We start from the raw sequence: 18,715 nt of genomic DNA, 5'->3' as shown, positions 1-18,715 counted from the left end.
ACTGTTACACGAGCTGGAGCCCTGCTTTCCTGGAGCTGTCTGAACACCTGCCTGCTGATTGGAAGTGGTGAATGGAATTGTTCGTTTGCTTTGCTTGCGTGTGTGGCTTTTGCTTTAGCTGTTAAACTGTCTTTATCTCAACCCACGAGTTTTCTCACTTTTACCCTTCTGATTATTTCCCCCATCCCACTGGGAGGGAGGGAGGGAGCATCTGTGTGGTGCTTAGTTGCCGGCTGGGTTAAACCATGACACTTGGCTCTGCTGCCTGCTTGACGCTGTAGTGAATCAAGTCATTTATTGTGGTATTGAAGTGTGGGCTTGCATAAACTCACTTATGCTTGAAAGCTTTAAGCTGGGTATTTAACAATGCCCAGATAAGAAAATGTGTCCTCTTGTAACTAAAACCATGTTGAAATTAGTTTATATTTTGTACTGAGAAATTATTGTACGTTTGCCTGAATTGTAGAATTCTAAAATTTTTTTTTCTGTGCTATTAATTACAGTGTTGTTCTTAATATAAATAGAATAATATTAATTTCAGCTCATAGCTTCATCTCTCTTGTCTTATTTCCCTTTGTTTAAATCTAAAATCAAATAGTAATAGCTGTTTTGTGTCACTACACTGCATGGTCTGTTACTGCCACTGAAATAAAGTCTGTGTATAGGAAGGGAGGAGAGGGTGGTTCAGATGTTTCCCTTGTATTCATAGCTTTTTATGTTCTTGTGCGCGTGTGTATGTATGTGGTTTGTATATACGCACACGTATAGTAGTGAGCTGAGTGCCTCAAGCTACTACCTGAATGTTTTCAGGAATTGAAAAATAGAAACATGTAGAACATGTTGTTATGAGGATTTTACTACGTATTCAATTTTTTTCATTCTAGTTTTTTATCTGAAATCAGCTGTATTAGTGGGTTGATGATTTCCTACAGAAATAAGCCATACAAGTACATTAAAGAGGTGAGTGAATTGCTCAGCTTTGCTTTGTTGTTCCCAGATGCATTTTTTTTTTAATTGCCAGCCTTACAGATTGACTTTGGTCTCTGAAAATCTACATAAATCTTTGTTGATAATAGCTTTTCTGTGGGCCAAATGATGCTTTCATTTACACCTGTGCAACTGCATTAGCCAGCTGGCAGCTGGGGCGAAGGGAGTGGGAAAAGGCTGGTTATGGACAAAGCATATTTGATAATGAGTCAGTAAGAAGCAATAAACCCAGAGCCTTCGTGATGTTTTATAGTTCCTTCCAGAGCGCAGCCACGCTGCTCCGTGGTTCAGCTGTATTTGCTTTTCTCCTCATCTTGTTTGACATCAATGATGTCCTCTGCAGATGGTGGTCATAAAAACGCGAGTGGATAACACAAAGAACGAGGACAGAGGGACCAAGTGTGAAGCTGGGAGGTGTGTGAGGAGGAGAGGGCTGTGGTAAAAGCCCCCCATGTCGCTTCTTGCTGTCCTCCCCTTTGTGTCTGAACTCACAGGAACAGCACGCAAGTGCCATCGAGGCAGAAGTTGTCATGTGTAGGTTGAGAGATCCAGAGAAAATGTGTTAGCTGGATGTACTGAACTGGAGGAAGACAGGGGAGAAGCCATGAGAGTATGCTGCTGCCGGCCTAGTTCTCCAAGTATATTAAGCAAAGTTGTGAGGAGCAGGATGATGAGTGGGTGGAGAATGGCAGTAGGTTCTACCACAAGTGCCACCTCCCCTTTCAGCCATTGAGGCCAGAGAAGACAGCTCAGAGAGGGCTCCTGCTGTCCATGTGTCCAGTAGGATCAAGTACAGGAACGCTTTGCGCAGTGATGCTGCCCTGGAGGTGAAGAAATTCAGTGTGAGCAAAACTCAAGTTAGCAATCAGATTCTAGTAATCCCATGCGAAATTCCAGATTTTTGTATTCGTGAGTTTTAACGTTTGTTGTCATGTTGGATCCCCTCCATGCACTCAGGAACAGGAAAAGCCACTTTGGTGGCAAACTATTGTCCTTAGCCCACCTACCCCCTTGCCTCTGCCTTCCCATCAGGGGGTTTTGTGCTGGTGCTTCAGAGGTTCGGGGTATGATAACACATCGCATACAGTGGCTGTAAGAAAGCATAATATGGAAATAATCTTTCAAAACTATTTCTCAAAAAACAACCAGACCATTTGGGAGACAACATGCCAGGAGTGCTGGTTGCAGGTGGTGGCACAGCAGTGTGAGATTTGACAGAGCTCTGCCAAGGTTGAAAGATGGTAACAGGGGCTTGTGATGAGAAGAGCTGAGCAATGAGTGAAGGCAGCCCTGTGTGCTCTACCTGTGATATGAGAGTGCGTTTGTGTTCAAAATGAATGCCTTAGAAATGTCCTCAGAGACTATCAGCTGTGTTTGTGTACCAGGAACGATGACAAATCCTAAATTCGGTATGAAAATAATTCAAATCATCTCCAGTGCCTATTTTCTGCTGACAAAGATTATGGTTCTTAAGCAAAAAGTCACTTTGAAGAAATCAAGAATATAAAGGATACTGAACTAGTGGGGTAAAATTCATTATATTGAGCTTAATTGCAATTTCATTGCTCTAGATTTATTCCAGTGTAATTCTGTTAATATCGAAACTGAAGTAACAAAGTGATGAGTCAGGTCTGTTGTTTGTGGATCTCCCCTAGAGATCATGAGCTTGTATACAGTTGCATTAAAATTTAAATGACATGCTGCTGCCATTTTTTCGCTTGATTCGAGGAAATCTGCATATGTTGGAGCCTCTGAGTAATTTAAATTGAAGCAGTTGAGGAAATGTCGTGTAACAATGATATGAGGAATGTAGTCCAATATTTATTGTCTTAAACAGCTCAGCACAATTTGTTTTATTTTTAGTAGAGTCATCAGTTCTGTTGCCCTGTCAATACGGTGAAACTTTGAAGAAAGCTGCAATGTGGTGCAATGTGATGCAGAAGACGCTTTGAATCAATTAAATTGCTAACTAGAGTAAATAACTTTATTATTTAGTATGATACTAAACACCCATACAGAAAACTACTGTGATAGGTTCCAGCTGAGAATATGAGAGTTGTAAGCAATGGAAATCTTGAATGAGCATGTGTTGGTTTAGCATGGTATTATTTAGAATTTCTTGTGAGGCTCCAGCGTGCTGGGTACAGCGCAAGAAAAGATAACAGGGTGTATTTCATCATAGAATCATAGAATCGTTAGGGCTGGAAGGGACCTTCAAAGGTCATCTAGTCCAACCCCCCTGCAAGGAACAGGGATATCTCCAACTAGATCAGGTTGCTCAGGGCCTCAATGATCCCACACAATGATCAGGTTGCTCAGGGCCTCAATCATCCCACACAATGAATGTGTCATACGAAATGCAACAGGTGGATAAAACAGGCAAGTGGGCAAAGGGCAGATGGGGCAGTTGGGCAAGCAGGTACCCAGCTGGTTCAACGTGTAGTTCCAACATTTTGTCTTTTTGCATGCATCTCTCTCATTCATTCATTTGTTCATTCTCTCTCTCTCAAGTGTACTTGATTAGTTTAACCCAAAATAAAAAACATGCTGAAGAACAGCTATGAAAACTTAACGATTTTGAATTTCAAAATATTTTAATCGTTACGATTAGGTTTCCCACCAAGAAATCTCATCATCTGCTATAATACTATAAAGGCAGAAATGTGCCAGTGAATTGAGGGATAGGAAAAAGATTCATCTAATCTGATCCACTGTTCCCTTCCCCTGCTCTGAACAATAAAGACTTGTCACAGCCATAAATGTTGTTATAGGTGTGTACCTGTGCATGGATATTTTATATGCCCATTTATGAAGCACATTTCCTGAAAGATAAACGCAAGGAATCGTTTCAGCATGTTTCAGTCATCATGTTGCGTATTGTCTGCAGTACGTGAACTCCTGTTGCAATAGTTGTCTGCAGTGGTTCGTCCTTGAAACTTGAACTTTCCTTCAACTTTCTCCATTATTACTTTGCCTATAAATCTGTCTGTAACCTCCCAACGTAGTCTTTGAACTCCAACGCATCAGTGAAATTCTCATCCGAGCTTTGATTTTTCTCTCACCTTGACATGTTTTAACTTCCCGCTTTGTGGCCTGGGATGCAAGCTGAATTTAATGGTGATAAATGCGTTTTGAAGAGCAAAAGCTATAAAGTATACGTTGGAGATTAATCTAAACCAAATCCTCAATCCCAACATGTTAAACTTGGGGAAGTTTGAGCTGGGAGGAGCTAAGGAGCCAACTGTTATAGTTTAGGCTTATCTCTAATATCAAGCACTTCATTTTTTTGTTTGTTTGTTGGTTTTAAAGAGTATATATTTATGTTAGATGTCTTTTGTACTACAGAACATTTAGATCCTCGTTAAACTAACTGTCTTGTTTTACCTTCATACTGTGTTCAAGAACAAAGCGAAATAGTTGTTTTGTAGAAGTATTTGAGGGGAGGAGAACAACAAAAAGATCAAGGCCGAAAAGCAGATCTTTCCAGCTCATTCTTCCTATTTGCATTTTCCCAATGCACACAGGGAATGAAATCATACATGCGCTTCCTCTTTCAGAAGAGAAGTGACCACCGTTCTCGCTCGTGTTCTCTGGCAGTGTGCAAATCTATCAAGCTGTAACAGAAACAGCTTATTATAGGGCTTTGCTCCTTTTCAAAAAGCCACTCGTTTGCTGGTAAAATTCTTTATTATCTGGCTCGGTTTTGTGGCTTCTGAATTATGTAAAGCAGTATAATCTAGTAATTTGTAGATTGGAAAAATAGTGTGTTAAAATATTTTGAGATATTAATCATACCTGTGATGATTTTTTTGTTTTGTTACTGGAAGTTGAATTATTATAACACATATACGCACTTAAATTAGCTGTTGTGATCCAGAAAAGGAAGGTTTTCAGGAAAGTTTCCACAGTGAAGTTTACTTGTAGATTTGTCCTGGGCCAGACTTTGTATTGATCTTGTTCTACATATTAAAGGTGCTTGATCTGGAGCCCTTTTTATGTGGATCATAAACCAACCTAGAGGGTAAACTGAGCCTCTCAGGAGAGAGTTTCTACAAGTACACATGTATATGACTGTATATATGACCTTCCTAACAATGTACACAGACAAATTACTCTTGTAACGGATATGACTCAAAAAAAAGTCTTTAGGCATATGCTTAAGTCTACGAAATAGAAATCTTTAAGAATAGATTTTAAGCCTGTGTTGAATTCATTTGGTTTAGGCAAGTGCTCTGGTGCTTATGAGTCAGGACCAAACCAGGAGATTGCAAAACACTGAAATGTAAAAAAGAAATTGCAAGGAGATGTGTACTTGTGCTCAAACAGCAGATTCTTTATCGAACCCCCAACAAGAAGCCACTGGCTTTGGGGATAGGTTTTGGTTTGTTTTCCTTCTACTTTTCAACTCTTTTCCTCTCAGGAAAGCACAGCTGGAGAGCATTAACGGAAAACAAATGATGCTGCAGAATATCTGCTTGCTCATTGCTGCTTTTTCAGCTTCATTCTGCTAAACGACGCCTGATTGAAGTTTTAAACTGGGCTTAACTGCGTTTAACACTTAAAAGCCAAAGGTATCTGTAAAACAATATCCCCCCTGCCCAGCACAAGATGTGCAGAGGGGCATGGAGGTTTACCCCTGGGTCCTTCCCTCTATTTGAGCTTTCTCGCCTTCCTTTCTCCCTTTGATGTATTTAATTTTGGGTGCCAAACTTCTGTGGGATGTGGGTTAGCTCAGAGGCACAGGGTGTGCTCGTGTTAAATATTTGTGTGTTTTTACTTCCCTGCCCTGTCTGCTAAAAGCAAAGGTGCCGGTGCGGTGCGGCGTAAAGCTTCGTTTGTCCCAGCAGACAACTGCTGGCGACAGTGGCTGCTCGTCAGCCTGGACTGATCACGCAGAATCTCGCCATCTGCCACCTGTCACACTGGTGAAGAAGCGAGTGGGAGAGCGTGGGGCTGGAGAGGGGCGGCCGCGGGGCGGGAAGGCGCTGCGGGAGCGCGGGGCTGCGCAGGGCGGTGCGGTGCTTTACGGCAGTGCGGGGCTCTCGGGTGGGAAAACCCAGGGGTGAGCGAAACATGGCGTGTTCCCTTTCGAACGGCAGAGCCGGTGAGAGCAGGGATTCCTCCAGACCGCCGGAGCTGTCAGTTAAACGTGGCGTTCTATGGTGCTGCCTTGGAGGGTTCACTGGGGTCGGCTGCGCGGCCTGGGCGTCTGCGGGAAACACAGACACGCGGTTGCTTTTGTCCTGCTATCCTGTGGCTGACTTCTCATTGCTGCTGGGAGATTTATTAGCGTTTTTCATGGCTGGTCGTAGCCTGTGTTCTTTAATATATTATTTGCAATTTCCTTTCTCTAGATTTTGCTGCTTAAGGAACGCGACTCACGTTTTCCATCAGTTGCATCAGGGAAGCCATAAATATGTCACAAGGGGTGTATTTATGTACCGTATTATGTGGGGGAAAGAACTTGACCTGTACTGTGCAAAATTAAAACAATAATTAAGCTTTGACAGAACAGTTGGAAGAAAAAAATCTTCACTTACATATATTTGTGTGTGGTAATTAAATGGTAGTTACAAATTTCTGTATACCCTAAATCACTCTAATGGAAACCCTTAGACCACATTACCCCTTAGCAGGTGCTTTAATACCTGGAGGAAGAGGGAAAATTCAAGAAAATAATAATAAAAATAGTAGTGCTGCAGTCTGGAGTATGGTGGGCACTGAGGTGCCTTCATGGAGACAGAGGATTGTCAATCAGAAGAGGTGGGCATGAGGTCAGAGTGGTGACAAGCCATGGAGAGAGCTTTCCCTTCCCGCCTGGTTTATGGGAGGCCCACCAGAACAGGGACAGTCTAAGAAGGTCAGCTTGTGTCCATATGGGATCTCCTGTCCATGACAAAAGGTTAATCTTTTGGGGATATCACTCGTCTAAAAATGATGATGCTCATTGATCTTGGACAAGTATTAGATTAAAATTGAGTGGTGAAAAGAAATGCTGGGCAGGAACCTCAGTGATGCTGGTTTACTGCTGGCAAAGAGGGGAGGGCACAAAGGGGAACTGGGCAATAGTCACCAAGTCCATAACATGCACAGAGAACCTTATGCCCAGCTGGGATACGGAACAGAGGCGTCACACGTTTTTTCTGGCTTCCAAGACCCGTCTGGGTGCACCAGGCACACGTTACTTTTGCCAGAGGTGACTGTTCTTGAGGCGCTGCCACTTCCCCTCACTTCTCTGCCCAGTGGTGGGCACCTGGGACAAGGAAGGGTACGGCACCACTACCTCATTCCTCCCTCGCAGCACTGCTGTTAGCACAGCAAGGTTAGGAGTGGGGAGGCATCATCCACTTATTTAACGATGTGCAATTTCATCTCTGTGTTGTAACACTGTATTTTTTCTTTTTCCTTTTTTTTTTTTTTTAAATCTGACTTTAAAGCTACTTTACAGCAGTTGGAAAAAGTAACATGAATCACTGAATGTAAGTGCTTTTTAATATGTTGAAGGCAAAAAATACCTATAAAAATATGGGTCTACTTAAGATACTAAAATAAATAAAAAAAATTTATTGAATTTGAGGGACGATGATTCTCACAAAAACTTCCTTTGTTTTTCAATCAGCTTTAATTTTTTCTTTGTGTTTTTTCTTTCTCAGGCAACTGTGATTTTATAAAATGAGATGAAAATATGTTCTTCGTAGATTAATGAAAGCCATGAATGTTATGTGCTGTTAGAGCTTCCAAAATTTCTTTAAAGAATGAGTATTGTCATTTGGCAAATAACTGTTGTGTGCTAAAAGCTGCTCTTTTGGTATGAGCCTTATGTAACGTTGCAGTTAATAACATTTAGTGTGGTTGGATGCTAAATGACTTTAGTATCTCAACTATAAAAGCCTGTTTACAAAGATGAGGCAGGCTCCTGTGAGTGCCAGATTGTTAAATAACTACAGGTTGCCAAAACTAAATGAACTTTTCAGCTGGTAATGATGTGCAAATTGCTATTGCAGATGCACATTTATTGGGGAAAGGCTCACAAGCACATAGTTGTTTTTAGTTACAAATGTTTCTTTGCCTTTGCCCTTAAACTGTCAGCGATACCATAAGAACAAATATATCTCTATATATAAGCACAGCTATTTTGTGTTATTAATAGCTGAATAGCTACTAAATAGCTATTTTTATTAAATTAATTTGTCGAATAGCTATTTAAGCTATTTTTAAGCTATTCGCTAGTATATTAAATAGCTATTTAAACTCTATTGTACACCACTTGGTGAAATGCAGCTCTGCATGTGAAGAGCGGCTGTTGTTGGCCCTTACTCCCAGCTTCCAGGTTTTCAGGTAGAGGCACGCACGTAATTGTGGCGTAGGGAAAGGAAGGTTTGCGATGGAGTGTCCTGTACTGTGACCCGTGGTGGGCCTGTTGCAGCTAAAACTGTGAGGAGGAGTGGAAACAAAGGTCTGTTTCTCAGCTGTTCCTTTTTTTTTTAATGGGCTTTCTTGGAAACTACTGGTTCAAAATTGGGAGACATGGGAATTAAACTCTGACACGTAAATTAAACAGTATTACATTTTTCACTGTTTGTTTTTTCTTCTTGAAAAACAGTTTTCTGTAATGTGGCAGCTATGAGGAGTGAAGAGGTTTCATAGTAAACTTTAAATGAGAAGGCGATTCCTTCAAGTACATTGAGGAAGGTGACAGGAGGTGGCCTGAGGCTCGGAGCGTGTTACCCAACAAGCTGTAGCTGCACTTTTCTCTGAGTTCTGCTGGGGCCTGAGAGGAAGCACTGGGTTTCCTGTGCAAAGCTACCTCCCTTGCCCTCAAGTGTCTCGCTTCAAATTTCTAAGCCTGGTTGGGAATTTAATACAAAGAGCTATTCTTGTGAATCGTGTTTTCTTTACAATTTTGCATTCCAGCTCAGCAATTCATTCCTCCTTTTTCTAATGGCAAGAACACTACTACAGTTCACATAACTTAAGCAAAATGGCTGGTTCATGTTCTTCTGGGGGGCTTGAGTGCTCCAGTTCCATTCCCTTGTGGGTTATTCTAAAAATACAACACTTACAATGCATACTAGGTATACTAAGTAGCCAGATGTTCTGACAATCAGTTAATATCCCTGAACTGTAACAGTTTTCTAAAGGTAAATATTTCATTTTGTGAAAGACGGACTTTTTTCAGTTGCCAGACTTACAGGTAACCATGTGGCTTCAGAATATTCCTCTTCCCATCTCTTGCATGATTAGAATATTATCTTCTCAGCATTATTTGTATGATCTCATGTGGAAATAGCGTTTTGGAAATATGTTTTGAATGTTTGAATGTGCTGTCGAGTGTTTTGGATACATCGAGTCTGTGTGTGTGTTTTAGGCAGGGTGCATAGCAATATATACTCAGGGTGGTCAAATTTTCCCTTTCCTTTCCAAAAGGACCAAGTGATACTTTTATTTCTGACTGAATTTCCCTGAAAACCTGAAGCACTTCTGGTCTTTGCATGTATGTGAAAGAGACAGTTCAGCCTTTACAGCAGATGATGAGCAACCTCTTTGCAGCAGTCCATTTCCTCGCCGGTGTGCTGTGCTAACATCTTCCCAATTCCCTCTGCCACTTGGGCTTGGCAGCCAGGCTGTATGCCAGATATTGGCACCTGCCGAAGGTTAAAGCATCTCTGAAATTAGCCATCTTCTATGTTTAGACCGCAGGGCAGCAGCGCTCTGACGTGCCTTTGCTCTGCTGGTTCCCAAGGCAGGGACCTGCTGGGGCACACATTGGCACCCGTGTAGCCCAGGGCCTGGTGTGCTGGAGAAGGGTGCATGGCCGAGTCGGTCTGCTCAGCTTCAGGGCAGGGTGCTGCTGAGGGATGCACCCAGATGCCAGAGTTGAGAAGCCCTCCCAGCTGCTGGAGAGCACAGGATCAAAGGTCTGCATGACCTTTATGCAAACTTTCTTCTGCCTTTTCCCCAGAGTAATACAAATGCCTCCTCCTGGAACTCACACAATTTTCACAACCTAACTTGTGCTTCTTAAAATCCAAACTTTTTTCCAAATGGTCCTCCTTTGTAAAATATGTAGTAAAAATGTGAGATGTGATGGGTGGGAGAGTGCTTGCATTAAGGTACATACCAAATGTTTAGTAATGTTTCTGTTGAGTTGGGCAGCCCCAGAATTGTCAGTCTTGAATTGTAAACAGTTTTACATTTATCTCATAAACTATTTTGAAAACTAAGGTTATTTCTTGTCCAGCATTTAGTTTTTAGGACTAATCATTTAGGACTATTCACAGCTGCAAAACGTTTTTACTTAAAATGCTGCTATTACAATTTTTCTTCAAGTTCTTACACCCAAGAAAACATAGCTTTTATTTAATATTGTGGGACAAATCTGTTCTAATTTTGTTGTATGTTTGAAATGCTGTTGGATAGACAGGAGAATAAAAAGAGTGCAGTTAAATTTTCAAGTTGCAATAACCCAATAGGTATGTGTAATTTAGCAGCTGTTGCAAACACTTGGGGGCGTTTTCTTTAGCATTTGAAAATTCCCTGTAGAAGTGAGACAGGAGACATTCGTTTAGCTTTTCAAGCTTGAAAAATATTTTAACCTTTCCTTATATTATGTTTTTAAGTTTAGGATTTACCTGTGTGCCTGGCTGCACAGATGGCTACGTTTTACATATGCCTTTTGTCTAGCAAAAAAAAAAAAAAGAAACTACATGGTCAGTTAATGGCTTTAAACACTCTCAGTTTTTATTTCACATCTTCTTAATGGGACCTCAGGGATTCTTGGAAGATACTCAGAAAATTGTTGTTTATGGTGTAAGACTTGTAAGATGTGTTTTCTGTGTCCTGGAACTCATGAGCTATTTTTGCTCCTACTTATTAGTCCTGGCTAATGAATTTTACAGCTTCATCCCTTAATATTTAACATTCACAATTCTGGTATGTAAAAATAAAAACTAAGATCACCAATGTATAGAAAATGTTACTTTATTACCGGAGCGTGAGGACTCTTACTTTTTCATCTTTTAATAGCTGAAATTATAGATGAAGTGGATTTTTAAGAAGTAGACTCCGAGATATCCGAGTCACTGAAGTGGTTATGAAGTTAAACAAGGTTTTTAGTCTTTCAGCATACAGCAGAAAGCTCTCTAAGCTCTTTCCCTAGATGCTTTTGGGAAACACCATAATGAACTGTGTATGGACTAAACAAATCAAATGCGACGCTGGGATAAATGATGAAAAATCCATTAAGTTAGTGGTGTGTCACCAGAGCAGACAATTATAGCTTATATAACCAATCCTTAAATTAGATATTTTGTGCTTTGTAATTATTTTTTTCAAGTAGTTTTTAAAACAATGTCAGCTAAAGCATTGGTAGATTAACGTAGTTTGTGTAAATTAACATGTAGCACATAAAAGAGCTCTTGATAAATCCACGGAGTGCTGTGCAGTGTTGAGCCCTGGTAAGTGATCTGTCAAGTTTATAAAAGGCTATCACTATAGTATAGGCACATGACATTTTTGTTCTTCTCTGTTTGAAAGTACTAGTAAGGTTTTAAAGGCTACTGCTGTCATCATGTGAAGAGGAAGAGTTTTCTGTAGTCTTGTAAGCTCTTACCCTTTTAAACCAACATGTGCAACCAAATCCATCTGGTTAAAGTTGTTCTTAAAGATCACTGCAACTGGTGAATGACTTCATGGCTTTATCCAGATTCCGCTGCAAACTGCAATCACAGAGGTCGTTCCTGCTACTATTGGATGGAAATGCTATGATGTTTCTGCAATTCTTCACGAGTCTTGCAGGCCAGAATTCGATACAAAGGGGTGAGATGGTTTGAGATGCTTCAGATCACTGTGTTTGGGTCTCCAGTCTTAAATGCTATCAGCCAGGTGTTTTTGACAGATACTTAATTCACTTCTGGTAAACTAAGAGCATCTGCAGATGTTGTTTGTATATTTTGGGGGTGTTTGTGTACAGATGTATGAGAAGGTATCCTGCCTTCTAGTCAGCTGAATCCTTTTCCCCTGATTTATTCATGGAGGAAAAGGTTAAATTTCCTCTAGATTTTTGAGGGTGTTTTGTTTAGTTTTTTGCTTCCAATGAACTTCCTAGAAAGAAAATCTAAGAGTGTTGCAGGATAAGCAGTGTTTTCTAAGAAGTTTGGTTATCCTTAAGTACTGTTTCCACTTCCTAAGATGCAGAAGGAGCTTGTATGTAAAGGTCAGAAGTTGCCAGTGTAGTTCAGATTAACATGACGTGACAAATGTTGTGTTATAAACTGATTAGGAGCTCTTTGTCTTGTTAGAAATCTGGAAAAGTAGTAACTTCTTGTGCTGCAACTTGCTAAACTTGAAGAGTGGTTTTGGATGATTGTTTTAAGCCTTACAGATAAGGAAGCTTAGTCTGAAACTTCACAGTCACATATTATGGGTGAAATGCATAGAATTCTGGTTTTGCTTCTATTGATTGTCTTAATTGCCTCCTGGTTGTCAGGTTTTTCACAATACCATTACTATCTTTATGACTGTTTATTACAATGCACAATCTATGTTAATAAATAAACCATTGCCTGTAAATGGAGATGCTGAAAAATTTAACTCTTTATTTTCTTTCTTCTATTTTTTTCAGCGGAACCCCTGCCTTTAATGGACTTGTGCCGAAGATCAATTCGTTTTGCTCTTGGCAGAGACCGCCTGCATGACATAGAAATTCTACCTTTGCCTCTGTCTCTGAAAAATTATTTACAGTACCAATAAGACATCTAGAACCCTCTGGCCTCACATTGGACTACATCAATGCAAATGGCAGAAAATTGTTTACAGCAAAATATAAATCTTCGTGATGGACACTTAAGTGTTATTTAATTTTTAATATATTTTTTTTCTGAACCAGTGAAAGCAGATCACTGGGGGGGACTACTAAAGAATGTGAAGACATTGATTTGACAGAGATTCATGTGTCATCTGTTGCCTGTTGTGTTTACAGTCCTGAAGGCCATTATTCTCATCTCTCATATATTGGTTTATCTTTGTTGCCTCTGGTAAATGCCAATAGAAAATATGTCCTGCAAGATCCACTGTCATTCAGGACAGAGCATTCTTCAACAATGTGATTTTTATTTTTTTGCTCTCTTTCTCTCTTCTACACCTCACCCCAATAGATAAAAATAAATGAGCAAAGGAAAAATCTTGGCAGTAACTTTTGAAAAATGTTTAAAATTTGCCTTTAGTATCTGGAGTTGTTGAGAGCTTTGAGCGTTCAGCACTCAGCATAATCAGGCCTAGAATATCTGAAAGTTTTATTATTAAAAAAAGCAGATTATTGTCTAGAAGAGTATGTGATTTAAAAACATGAAAGGAAAAAAATGATATATGCGTCAGAAAAATAAATTTCTGGATGTGGTAACAGTAAGATGCAGTCCATTGCTTTCAAGACCAAATCTAGTCCCTCCAAAGTTCTGCGATTTATGACAAAGTGTTCACTATCCCAAGAATTTAGGGTATTTGTATTTTAGAAAGCTTGTCACTTTTTTATTTGAATAAATTTATAATTTTTATGTGGTATGAACTCTAAATACTTGGCTCTCTTTTTAATGTATGTGTGGTTATAATGTTTATTTATCTGTTTAGAGTCTGTGGAGTTCTCATTTAACTGTCTCCCATCTTGGGGTGGCTGATTTTGTTTTTTTCCCCGACTCCACCTGAAATGTATTAATTTTTCAGGCTCATCCCATTTTTTAAGATGCTGCTTTCTTTTTGCATTTCTTACATGTTTCAAGTTATCTGCCTGATCAGTTATCTAGTTTTTAAACTGGAAGTTGTTGTTATGGCAGGATGTCAGATGTTTAGACTGAGCTGCCTTCAGCATATTTTAATGTGAATTTACTGATGAATGAGGAGAGAATTTCTAATAAAGTCTACTGTCCAAAATAAAACTCATGTCTCCTTTGATGAAGTGTTAAATAACATAGCACTGCATACAGAGTTGAAGTTCAGTTCCTCCTGCAGCTTTGCAAATGTTTCTGTTCAGCACTCCTTTGGAATCACTGCTTTGGGTTCACGTGCGAGACACATCACAGGCAGTGTCATGTCCTGTGTCTGATTTATCCCAGTCACTCTGAATATAGCTGTAGTTTTGCTTTTAACACAGTTTGGGCCAGATTACTCTACACAGAACGTCAGTTCTGCGCGAAGTTGCTCTTTGAGACTCCGTGCTTTTGAGGTAGATTGAAGTTTTCACTACTGTGCGCTGATGATACAGGCAAAACCACTGAATTGCAGATGGTTGCCCTTCTCTCAGTCACCTCAAAGAACAGAATTATAGTTTCAGTCAGAAAAGAGAAACATGAGATAAGTGAGATACAACGACATGAGCAAGAGTGGAAGCAAAAAGGGCAAGGTAACACAGGGATGTCAAAAATTAAATAACAAGACTGTGCTGCTCAGGGCTTAACTGTGTAAGTTGATGCTGCTTCAGCATCTGCTTATTTTCAGACATGCTTTCACTTAAGGCAAGAGCTACATACTGTATTCCTTAGCTTAGTCTTGCAAAGGGGAAGAAATTACAGCTGTGATCTGTGTTTCTTTTCCCACTTGCTTTGTTTAATTTAAACCTTTTGTCTCAATAGGTAACGTAGGAAGAAGGAGATATAAAGGTATAATAACTTACTCAAAAGGAAAAGTATAGCTGTGTCAAGTGATCTTTCATAAGAAAGGTAAGCAGCTATTCAGGAATGTCGTAGTAATCCTGGTACACCTTATTTTTCCATCACTGAAGTCTGTTTTAGGTAAGCATTTCCTAAAATTACTGTTTTACTGTGTAACTAGGCTTCATGTTCCTTTGACTAACTGCAGTGACACAACTGTTGTGTTGTCTTCTCTGTTCTTTTGCTTGACCCAGGCTGGCAGCTTTTTAATGTGACAGTAAAGTGGGAACTGATACCGTGAGACAAATTAATGGTGCCTTTGTGTGTTAATTAACCTAATTATTTTACAGATGGATTGGAATTTCAATTGATGCCTCTTCTATGATGATTCCTGTAAACCAAAGATCCCTATGTTAAGTTTCAGATATTTTTTGTAACACTTAGCTGTCTTCCAGGAGTGTTAGTTTTACAGGAATGATAGTTTTATTCTTTTACTGTTTCCTAATTGCATATTGTGATGCTGTAGATGGTAGATACACCGCTTCATGTGGGATTAGGGCCCTGTTTTCAGGGGTTAAAGTCTTTTTGATACAGTTTTCCTGGTCCACAGAAGTCTTGTAAGGAAGATGTCCCATGGAGAGTAGTAATAATACTTTGGTGTTCCTGCAAACCATCTCTTTGCAAATAGATTCTCTTTCAAGAGGGCTTATAGGGAAACCAGAGTGCCCATCTGTATTGCTAAGAATGAGTCAAGCATTGAGGCTAAGCAGGTAGCCAAAGTACCTCCTCACAAAATGTACCAAAAAAAGTCTCCTCTGTTATTGAACTCCAGCCTGGGTGGTGTGTTCCTCACATAGATTCTCAAGGCTCGCTTTACCGGAGTGCAAACATTGTTTACTGTCTACTTCAGGAGTGAACTAAGGAATAATTGATAAGGTGGGTGATGCATTGGCTTTTGCTCAAAACAGAGGTCAAACGCTGAGTTATGATCATTCTTCAACCAATGCAGTTGAAACTTCGCAGTCTCTCTATCCTGCAAGCCTAAATGCAGCAGCATACCTACCCAGAAGTCCACTCTCAAGCATATCTAACAGAGAGGATGATTGCTAACTACAAAGCTGTACTACTTCGAAGTTTGCAGTAAGATCTCTCTTGCTTCTGTGTTTTTAATCTCCAGCCGCTTTTGGCTTTCATTGCATGAAGAAACACAGACAATAGAGGTGAGGGGTTTCAGCTTTTGTGTCCCTGCGTCTGAGCAAAAGGAGTATAGCTTTTCTAGACATCATCTGGAAGTGTTCCTGTGGCTGGTAAACTAAGGCTAACAGGAACTCTTTAAAGCAAAATACATAAGCCTTTATTGTAGTGTTTAAAGGAAAAGGGTGCCTGCCTGGGAACTGCACCCAAATTGCAACCTTTGTGATGGGTGCGTGCTAATTAGTGGGTTGCAACAGGAAGTATTTCACCTGCTCTTTGGGATTTGGATCTCTAATATGGCCCCTCCTAGGAAGTATTGAACAGGCAGAACCCCTTCTGTTAAAACTGTGGTTAGACTTGTGGATACATGCATCATAGCTTCTCTTTGTTATTTTCTCAGTATTGCCGTTCTTCGTCCTTCTGCAATTCTTGTGAGGGAGGGGACTTGATTTATCCACGTGGAGGTGCTGCTTTGGTGATCACCATTCACAAGTGCTATAACCTCAGTGACACTCGTAGCTTTCAGACTTACTAAAGCTGTAACACCTAAATCTGGGGTCAAATTTGAGAAGCCATTGTCCTTTGGTATAGCAGCTGTCACACACGTGTCCCTACTACTAGGCTGACGAAGTCAGCGCTATGAAGGCTTTATTTCCACTTCAGACTGGACCAAGGGAAATGTATCAAAACGTCTGCATTCTCATCCAGAGATAACGTGATACAATCTGTAGAGAAATCATGAACTCTTATTTTAGACTTCACGTGCAGTCTTTCTGGAATTCAAGTTTTTATCTCAACAGATTGGCTCAAACTGTTCCTGTTGAGGTAGGATTTAACTTTGCAAGTTTCTCAGTGTTCACTTGACGCTGGGAAAAACTGTTGCAGATATGTTCAAATCATTTGAGTGTTTCTGATAGTTATAAAAGAGCAGCAAGCCAGGAATGCTATAAAATTTCCTTCTCATCTCCATTGCAGTTGCTATTGTTAAACTATAACCATATGTTCTCACGTCAGTCAGCGGCAATCGCTATGCAGGAAGCTTTGTATCAGATCCAGCAGTACTCAGTCAGGTACAATTCCCACTGACATCAGCAGGAGATCTGCCTGAGTCAGCACTGCTGCTTTTGGTTCCCATGTAAAGATCTCCAAACATTTCCAATACATTGTATTGAGCGATACTTTATTATATGTAAGCCATGTCAAGCAGATGGTTTCTGCAGCAATTTTTCTAATTTGGCAAAACATGCTGGCAAGTGTAGTTAGGTAAATGTTGTGAGAAAGTTGAACGAAAAAATGCATCCAGTTGAGGCTGAGTGTGATATTCAGAGGGGAAACTAGACTTTTTGGCTCCTTGATGAAGATTTTCAAAAGCTTTTTAGTTTATAAACCTTTAAAATCTTGCAGTGGTTTTTATTCTCTATGCTTAAAGGAATGTAGGATCTTTATCCATTCCTGTTTATCTCAGAAAAGAATGTCTGGTGATCATGAAGTGGAAATCCTTTGTTTGCTTCGTTCAAAAAGACACCAAAAAAACTCCTTCCTCCTTGGGAAATGTTCTCTATGTAGACATAGAGCCATGAGAAATATACAACGCACGTCAGCCTTAATGCTTCCTCCTCCCTTTTCTTTTTTCTTGGGATTGCAACTGTTCCTTTAGACAAGAGCTCACCGCATTCCACAGGCTGTGTCTAAAATAAAAACATTTTGAAGCATCTGCTACAAAGCAGAACACCCTACTGAAGGTATACTGAAGCAATTCGAATCTACTGGGTGTTGGGAGCAGAGAACAAAGGACCAGAACTCTAGAAAAGAGCATTTCCCTAAGGGCTCACCTTCTTTTCTTTTTTTCAGCCCCACTATAGAGTACAAGTAAATTCAGGGGGAAGAAAAAAGAAAAGTTGTTCGTGCTTCCACTGCCACCGGGTGTTTAGTGTTGATAAGTTTAAGCAATAGCATCTTTTTCTCCACGAAATTCTTCTTGTACAGCCTTAACATCCCAAAGCTCCACCACTGTGTGCCTGTGCTTCAAAAGCTTCTGAAGGACTCTGGACTCTGCAGTTGTATGAAGCAGCACCCTATTCCACATATTATCCTGTTAGAACTTAATGAATTAACTTCTGGGCAAAGAGCACAGCTGCTCTGTCATCATTGCTATGACTGCAGTAACATATGGGGGTACCCAAACCAGCTTAAATACTAGCCAAGTAGAAGCCCAGTTATTGGCAGAACAGAACTCAGTATGGGAGAGTTTACCGTGCCAGGCAGCAATGAGACAGCAGCGTCAGCATCTCTGAAGCAGTTAATAAATGGCTGAGCTTAAAAGAGTCTGCGGTTCAATTTGGAGGTGTCTTTGCAAATCCTGTTTAAAATAGGTGTCAGGATCAGATATTTCTCATTTTGTTTGTGTAGCTGTGAAAATTTGTAAGCTAAGTAGTCTCTGATCTCTCCAGGTGACGGCAGATACAAAAGTAGAGCTCATGTTTTTAATAACTTTAACGTATTAGAGGGTACTTACATTTGAGACAGCTCTGTTCTTGGATTTTAATGTATTGTTTCTCTGGCTTTTCAAAGCTACAGCATAAAAGGCAGGTGTCTTCAGACTTTTAAGGAAAAGCAAAACACAAAAATGAGCTGATGTTTCTGACAGTTCTTGTGTCCAATGAATTCTACTGACAGTTTCAAATACCAGTCATAAGCCATCTTTGTAGAGGCACTTAGTTGAGGTCAGCATCTGTTCACTGGTGCCTGGATCAGTTTCCTTCATGTTTATTTACTTTTTAAGAAGAAAAAGGTATTAAATAAGGTTATCCAAATTGCAAGCTCCACTTGAAAATGCAGTCTTTTAGTGAATAAAATGTTTATATTACACTTAAGACTTTATTATCGGGCACACA

The 18,715-nt window shown here is 40.1% G+C and overlaps 1 protein-coding gene across 1 annotated transcript in view; it reads left to right on the top strand.

Moving 5' to 3' along the window:
• Positions 1-12,738, top strand: part of SPSB4 (splA/ryanodine receptor domain and SOCS box containing 4) — a 67,435-nt gene extending 54,697 nt beyond the window's left edge. Inside the window, exon 2 of the mRNA XM_009982236.1 lies at positions 12,611-12,738. Coding sequence (XP_009980538.1) covers positions 12,611-12,738 — 128 coding nt within the window. The remainder of the gene's footprint in view (positions 1-12,610) is intronic.
• The last annotated feature ends 5,977 nt before the right edge of the window (positions 12,739-18,715 follow it).

Source organism: Tauraco erythrolophus, chromosome 11, assembly GCF_009769465.1.
Source record: "Tauraco erythrolophus isolate bTauEry1 chromosome 11, bTauEry1.pri, whole genome shotgun sequence".
NCBI lineage: Eukaryota > Metazoa > Chordata > Aves > Musophagiformes > Musophagidae > Tauraco > Tauraco erythrolophus.
Note: the sequence above shows the minus strand (reverse complement) of the source record. Positions and strands in the feature narration are given on the sequence as shown.